Here is an 8,575-nt window from a genome sequence, read left to right on the forward strand (position 1 = left end):
CTTGTACCACTTGTGTTTGCTTCACACAAAATGGTGGCGATCAGTCAGGACGATCTGGTCGACAATAATGATCTATATTGTGATAAAACGGGTCTTACATCGAGAAATGCATCAAATCACATGAGCACCTTGATTAAAAAAATGAACAGATTTGGAAAATACCTGCTCATAACGAGTTGGCGGTGCACAGGGTTTGCAAATCCTGCAATCGATCGAAATCTGCACGACAGTTAACGAACCGGATTTCGATTTCGGTGCGCGATTTTTATTGGACTATGCATAGACTCGTTAGCCCAGCCAAATTGTAACTCCATAATACCAGCCTAGTTCGGCAAGGGTGGAAACTGGACTTTTATAGTCAGATAACTCTCTTGCCTCGGGAAGATGGCTTAGTTCGGCAAGGGTGGAAACTGGACTTTTAAAGTCAGTTAACTCTCTTGCCCCGGGAAGATGGCTTAGTTTGGCAAGGGTGGAAACTGGACTTTTAAAGTCAGTAACCGCTCTTGCCTCGGGAAGATGGCTTAGTTCGGCAAGGGTGGAAACTGGACTTTTAAAGTCAGTTAACTCTCTTGCCTCGGGAAGATGGTTTAGTTCGGCAAGGGTGGAAACTGGACTTTTAAAGTCAGTTAACTCTCTTGCCTCGGGAAGATGGCCCTACCCGTAGCACCGCCACTCACACACAATTTCATACAAAGTAAGTGTTTGTTGTCTGACGTCGCACAGCAGTACTCCTACATCCGATGGCGGACTGTGATAAACTAAATAACAAGTGATGGACTAGAAATCGAGTCACGCAATAGCGCATTCATCGACTTTGCCGAAACTAAAAACGATATGTCAATTTTGAATTTCTTCTGCTTTATATAAGTGCAGATAGACTCGGCTGCTCATAACGTTTAAATATGCTCATTTTGCTATAAAGTGGGAGTCCAAACAAGGGTATTATTTTGTGATCATCGTTATTATATAGAAAGTAATTCATTCTCCTTATGGTATATATTATACGAGTAAGAAGGCATTATGCGTGCACACTGTGTAAATTGGTAAGTATGGGTCATCAACGTAGTATATATACTGCTTACCGAACGATCAACACTCACGGCTTACAGTGCAGATATATAACATAGAGTTCATTGTTTTTGGTACACATAAAGTATCTGCCCAGAAATAGGTTAAGTTTAACCATTGGTATAAAAATGAATATTTTTTGTTAACGATTTGCAAAATGAAAATGGTGTTTTCTATACTTTACAAGTTTTAATGAATAGATATTATATAGATACAATTTTTCGGATATATGAAGGCGTACGAAAGCTGTTGACAATTACATGAAAAGACTTAATTTAAGAGATTTTAAAGGAAAGCTTTCCAATTACTGTATATATTTCCTTATAACTCATCTTTTCGGTTTTTTTAAAAGAGGTGCGGGTAGATATCACAATATTCTTCTTAACTCAAGGTTTACAAGACTACTTTATCACAAAAATACAAAGATATGCTCTCAATGTACACTGAGTTCAGATTTGCTTTTTATACAATTTAGAATCTTGCACTCAAAATTGCCAACAAGAAAGTTTTTTACATGATAAAATATATTGACCTACGTATATTTTGTAAATAGTAACTCGAAACCAGAGAACACCATTTTTGTACTGTGATGCTATTTGGAAAGACAGTGAAAACTGGATACAAAGACCACTAAAAATTTCTTTGAACTTCTCAAAGCAAAACATCAAATTGGGAATAAAAGGTAAACAAAAATAATGCTGTTAATGTTATAATTTTACTAGTTAAATAAATAGTTTACAAATCTTGCCCTTTATTGTACAAATCAAAAAAGAAATCGTCAGGTTCTATAATAGTTCAAAATGTATATATTCTCTATGTACAAACTCATTCTGGTCAATTGTGCATGCACTTCTAAACCACTAGGTCTTTATTTCTAAAATAACAAGAATAAATCTTTTCTTTTTCATATTGCTTCAGGCCTTTTCTGTATTATATTTTTTTACGTATGGACTAATTTGGATGGCCACCACTCCTTTTGTACGTCTAATGATGCCTTGTATGCGCATTCCTACCATGGTAACACGTTACAATTGGCCCACGTGGACACCCCAACCCCCTTGTTTAATACATAAAGCGACAAAAGAAATCTCTGCATAAAGTAGAGAAGATTATACGATTTCGACTATATCATGAGCATGTGTTTATGAATCACTATCAAATAGTAATGATACCAGGTGTTCGCGAAAAGGTGAGCGTATCCTGCCCCGGCGGTGGCACCGGTCACAAACACATGCAAAGGTAAGTCAATTGTTTACCCGAAAATAAACCCATGGGAACATATGGTACAAGTCAAAATATGAAATTACTTCGGACATTTTTTTTGTCACTGATGCGTCAAATTTGGAAAACTTTTTGAAGCTTTACTGAGGCCTTGAATGTTGTAACCTTGATCTGAACTTCTGAGCAAGAGTCGTATGACGCTCTTTGAAATCTTGGTTGAAAGAACATGCTCGATTGTATCTCAAAAGTTGTGAAATGTAGACACCAAAGGCTCGAGCTGCTGGAATATTGCTCGACATGAAGGGGAAGTTGACTATTGGAAAGTTGAAGTCATCCCCCTTGTAATAATGTCTTGTGGAGAGTTTTTTTGTCACTAAATACTGCATCCGCCCCTAAAAAAACGTGCGCATTATAGTTAAGTTCCTCGTGTACCGATATTCCGTTGATGACGCCATAAAGCGCTATGACGTAAGTCAGCGAGGTTATCTTGAAGAGACGTCAAAGTTTAAAACACTACTTCCATTCACCATTGACGTAAGCGATACACGACATTCCGTATCCCTGACTGCAGTTCAGGTCGCACAGAGATTGCAACACCAATGCAGCAAAGAAGTAATGATCGACTTGACAAGATTAAAGGGTGGTCATACGCGTGTAGTTCTCCTTTTGTAGTTAAGAAGGAGCCAACACCTGTGACATACGGTAATCAGGATTGCAAAGTAACACCGCAGAACAACAGTCACACACATTGTTTATTTGACCTTACGAAACTCGTGTAACAAGATATTAATGTCCTCGTGGTATAAGGCCTGAGCGTACAGGGTGACGGTATGTCATTATTTACCACATGCATAGAAAGTTGTTGTTAAAGAGTGAGTGAGTAGGGTTTTACGCCGCTTTTAGAAATATTCCAGCAATATCACGGCGGGGGGCACAAGAAATGGGCTTCACACATTGTATCCATGTGGGGAATCGAACCCGGGTCTTTGGTGTGACGAGCGAACGCTTTAACCACTGGGCTACCCGACAGCCGTGTATTGTTAGAAAAAAAAGTAAAAAACGTAGTAATAATAAAATGAGTTGGTGAAGTTCAAATATGTTCGTATATTTATTTATTATGGACTCACACACAACTAAGGTGTCTCTCAAGACAGATTTCACTTAACGATATCAATTTACTTATTTTTCCGGTGCGACGTTTACAAGCAAGTACTAGCACGTGTACATAAACTTCGCATTAAAATAATAAAGAAATTGAAATCTATAAACCAACTGTGTCTTTATTGATGTTAGAGCTTCTGAAATGGTACTGATAATGTGTACTGAAATATCGATTTCTGTCCCAATATGACGACAACAGATAAGCATTGTACCCATGTCGGAACTAGAACCCGGGTCTTCGGCGTGACGAGCGAACGCTTTAACCACTAGGCTACCCGACCTCCCCTGTTGTTAGAGATGGACCAGATTCAGACAAAATGGGAATTACAGTAAGTGTGTTCGTCTTCACCTTTTTTTCACTCTGAAAACTCACATCTTAGGATAAACACGTATATCTATCTTTTTAAACTATCCATTTATATAGCGCAGGTATCCAGGTACTAGTATCTGCTCAAATGCGGTTTTATTTTATCCCCGACCAGTGGATCCGTTTGCTTTCCAGTTATCATTCTCAGCTCCCTGGGAGGTATAGAAGCCAAGTTGCCCAGAGGCGCTAGAACGTTTTTACATCCACCTCACATATCGGGTACCCATCCCCCGCTGGGTGAACAGAGGCACATTTGAAGTAAGCCTCTTGCCCAGGGTGACACCACACTTGTGTTTCGGGTATATGAACGTATTGGTGTTTCCACCATCTGGTCATCGTCAATAACAACCCAGTTACTAGTGGTATACTGGTATACGATCTCAGCACCTGGCGCTGTTGTTGACCGCTTACCCCCCCCCCCCCCCCACACACACACACCCCACACCAACACCCCACGCCCACCCCCCACCCCACCCCACACACACTTGCAGTTACTACTTACACAAGAAACTTACACACACTGCGGAGAATCATAGACATTAATTACAATGTCTTGGCAAAGTAGGTGCAAGTTCATGGGATATAGGATATAGCATCCCTTTAACATAACACTTTTAACTTTAAATACATTGGCGACTTGGTAAACAGGTACGCGACATCATTAGGTGTGACCACTCCGCAATATTCCAGCAATATGACGGCAGTACATAATCCCATCTGGACCCGACAATGCACTGATTGATATCATGAGCATCGATCTACGCAATTGGGATACGATGGCATACATCAACCAAGTCAGCGAGCCTGACCACCCGATCCCGTTAGTTGCTTGATGAACAACTCTAATGCGGATCTTCGCGGGTCAAGCGGATGGATTATTATCAATGTTGTAGTAAATATTTAGCAATACAATATAGTATCATTATGCTCTTAATATAACCTAAATGCTTCATGAAATTAAGTTGTAGAATCCTCAACGAAATTAAGTTAACATGCAAATGCACTATAGAATTTAACAATTATATATTGATTGATTTCACAGATAATTCACGCAAAATATGTAACTGCTTGTTCTCGTAAAAATGGACCTTGATATAACAAACAGGATACCATTACGTGTAGAATGAACTAAATGTTTAAGGATAATAAGGCGACGCTCAAATACAATGAAAACAGTTCATCGTTAATGTTCACAGATTATTCACGCACATAAAAAATATACAATATTCTCTGCCTAAATGGTCACGAATGCCACTGATTTGTATGTTAACATATTACAAGAACATATACCTCTCATAACGCCAATCAAATATCCAGCGTGTTTTGTTTCAAATATTTTTTTGTAAATAAGAGCAATTAAACCATTTTCACATTCATCAGAAATCTCTGTTGAAAGCAGAGGCTTTTATACGATTCCGACTATATTATGAGTATGTGTTGAAGAATCAGTAACAAATAGTGATTATACCAAATGTAGCCTACACCCACCCGTCACAAACACATGCAAAGGCAAGCCAATTGTTACCCTGAAAAACACACACGGGAACGTACAGTCCAAAGAGGAATTTGCATCAGAGATAATTTTTATCACTGGTGCGTAAAATTTGGAAATAAAACATGTTTGAAATAGTTGATAACACCTGAGACTGAATTTCGTTATGCCTTTAAGGAGAATTGTAATTAATTCACAACTTAGTGTGAATTTCGTCTCACCTTTAGTTTCCTATTCTTTACTTTAGAAGACTGTTTGATGTCCAAGAAACCCGATTTCTGAACACCTCGCTCAGGCTGGTTCAACATTATATTGTCCACAAATGTCAACAAGCAATACAACAGCAATAGACACACGTCGGTATGGAGCTAATCACCACAGCATCTAACCAGCCATCCACCAGCCCTATTGTACTGAGGCTATTGTGCAGATAACAACTACAGCCAGTCTGACACCGAGGACGTCTCCGATGTGAACTAGTGAGCAACAAGATAGGTTGAGTATTTAGGTCCGCCACGACCATGATAGCGATCCGGATCACAGGTCGGCAACTGGGAGATCAGACGAGATGAAGTTACCTACCGGATTGCATCTGTTGTATGGGCATTGTGTAAATGTATGTATGTTTACTTCTTATAAGATGTTTTAGGCTTTTAACTGATACTATTTTAATTGATACCTTCACACTGGAAATGTGCTGCAGAATATCATAAATTGATGCATACTCTTACCAATTATATTGCAGGAAATATTGCATCCCACTACAATAACTCCCCTAATCCCATAAGTGTGAATTGGTATTTGTTTGTTGTTTAACGCCACACTGAACAATATTCCAGCTATATTACGGCGGTCTGTAAATAATCGAGCCAGTGATTGACATCATGAGCCTCGATCTACGCAAATTGGGAAACGATGACATGCATCAACCAAGCCAGCGAGCCTGACCACCCGATCCCGTTTCCTGCCTTTTACGACAAGCATGGGTTGCTGAAGACCAATTCTACCCCGGATCTTCACGGATCGAATTGGTATTTAATTGATTCGGTATCTGCTTCCGCTTGTATGCCGTTATGGGTAGCGGTATACTGAATAGACAATATGCATCCCTTCATGCAAATCTTCATAGCGTGGACGTATTCATCTAGTAAACATTTTTAGGATTGGGAATAGAACGGAAGACAACCAAGTCACGCCTATGTATTTTTCAATCCACATTTACTTTCAACACAATGACAGTTCCATTTATTAGGCGACAATTTTTATTTTTTCATAAAGATGAAGTTACAACAAAGGTGAGGTGAGGTGAGGTGAAATGGGGTTAAACGTCGCGTCCAAGATTATTGCACTTTTATAGCGACGTGCATGTACGTGTGTTTGTGTGGCTGCGCTTGTACTAGTCCAGACTGATACCGATTTATAGTGCTAGCTCACTGAGATACCATGCCGCAGTTTAACATGAATACCCCACTCAGACACAGTATACTGACTTCGAGCCGACCAGTCCTTGTTTTTCCCCCTTAATGCCGAGCGCCAGACAGGGTAACAACAAGTACCATCTATTAACGTCTTTTGGTATGACGCGGTCGGGGATCGAACCCCGGACCTTCTGCCCTCCGGGCAGACGCTCTCCCACTAGACCACAGAGGCGGTCTTACAACAAAGAGATGACACATTAACTGGTCATCACGTTCAGTTTTTTTCTGAAACCAGATTGGGTCAGTCGGATAAAACAAATGTGACCGCCAGGAGATAAGGGACCTTGTGGGTGAAAAATCACGTTTTGTCACTTCATTATAGATTTAAACTACAGCATCTGGAGCACACAAAAATACCATTCACAAGCTGCAATTCATATTTATTACAGAGACACATGACACAAAACATTTTATTTTATTTTCCGACTTATAACGCTTTATGCAATAATTACAGTTTTTCCACATAATGTCTGATGAATTGAAAGTAGATATAGTATGCTTAAAGGTTTCAGATTAATGTGTTTATCACATGGGAACTAACGAGAGAGAAAAAAGATGTTTTGTACAGTCCGTACACTTGGCGATCTTCACTGACGTAAGCTGACGTAAGTTGATGTACAGACTATAGGCCTGAAGTGACCAGCTCGTTGCGTGTTATACCGTAACTACGGTACGCGGACTGGGCACATGTAGGTATTGTCTTTATGCTAATGGGAGAAGTAGATGGTGTATGCGGCGTTGATAATCACAATTGGTGTGAAATTTGCATAATTCATCATTCCGGTCATATCTAGGGAGCGGGGTGTGGATTTTACTTTTCACAATATCACCATAGTTCACAATAATGAGGGTACGATTGTCATGCAAACGATGGTTGATTTACTTCTAGCGCCATCGCGCGTAAATCTTTAATAACACAACTATTTGTTTACAAACGATTACAAGAAGAGAGATTACTTCTGGGCTCGATTTCGGTCGTGATAACCTTAATATGGCAAGTTTGTTTGTTGTTAAACGCCGCACTCAGCAAAGACAAGACTATTCGAGATGTGTAACGGCGGTCCTTAAATAATCGAGTCTCGATCAGACCATCCAGGGATTGACATCATGAACATCGATCTACGCGGTTGGTATAAGATGACGTGCAAGAACCAAGTCATCGAATCTGCCAACCCGATCTCATCAGTCACCTCAAATGACAGGTTGGTTGGTTTGTTGTTTAACGCCGCACTCAAGCGACAAGCATGGCCTATTCTACCCCGGAATCTTCACGTGTCTCAAATGACAGGCATGGGTGGCTTAAGACCTATATTCTTTCCCAGAATCCCATAGGTTGACGTGGTGACAAAGTAATATGACAGAAATAACGTTATACATACCGTTTAACACTAGTCACACTTTGTCGTTAAGGGGGTAACGGTGTTTTAAATAAAACATATCCTTATATCGTCAAAATGCATAAGAACAATTACTTAAGAAAGTATTATCTATTACATAAACTAAACCAAATATTCATCTCAAATTAACATTTGCAATAATCTAGCAATACACATTTTATACGATTTGGAACTTTTCAGTATAGTATGTTATTTGTTTGTTTCTTTGTTGTTTAACGCTGCGTATAGCTCAGCTGTATGGCGGGGGTCTGTAAAAATCGAGTCTGGACCAGACAATCCAGAGATTGACATCATGGGCATCGATCTACGCAATTGAGATACGATGACATGCATCAACCAAGTCATCGAGTCTGACCGCCTGATCCATTTTGCCTCCTCACAGACAAGCATG

The 8,575-nt window shown here is 39.7% G+C and overlaps 1 protein-coding gene across 1 annotated transcript in view; it reads right to left on the reverse strand.

The window, feature by feature from the left end:
- Positions 1–5,741, reverse strand: part of LOC139454488 (uncharacterized) — a 19,184-nt gene extending 13,443 nt beyond the window's left edge. The window contains exon 1 of the mRNA XM_071236231.1: positions 5,531–5,741. Within this exon, the coding sequence (XP_071092332.1) occupies positions 5,531–5,617 (87 nt within the window). The 5' untranslated portion in view covers positions 5,618–5,741. The remainder of the gene's footprint in view (positions 1–5,530) is intronic.
- Between the last annotated feature and the right edge of the window lie 2,834 nt (positions 5,742–8,575).

The sequence above is a fragment of the Haliotis cracherodii genome, unplaced genomic scaffold (assembly GCF_022045235.1).
Source record: "Haliotis cracherodii isolate W230 unplaced genomic scaffold, xgHalCrac1.p SCAF_10, whole genome shotgun sequence".
Lineage (NCBI taxonomy): Eukaryota > Metazoa > Mollusca > Gastropoda > Lepetellida > Haliotidae > Haliotis > Haliotis cracherodii.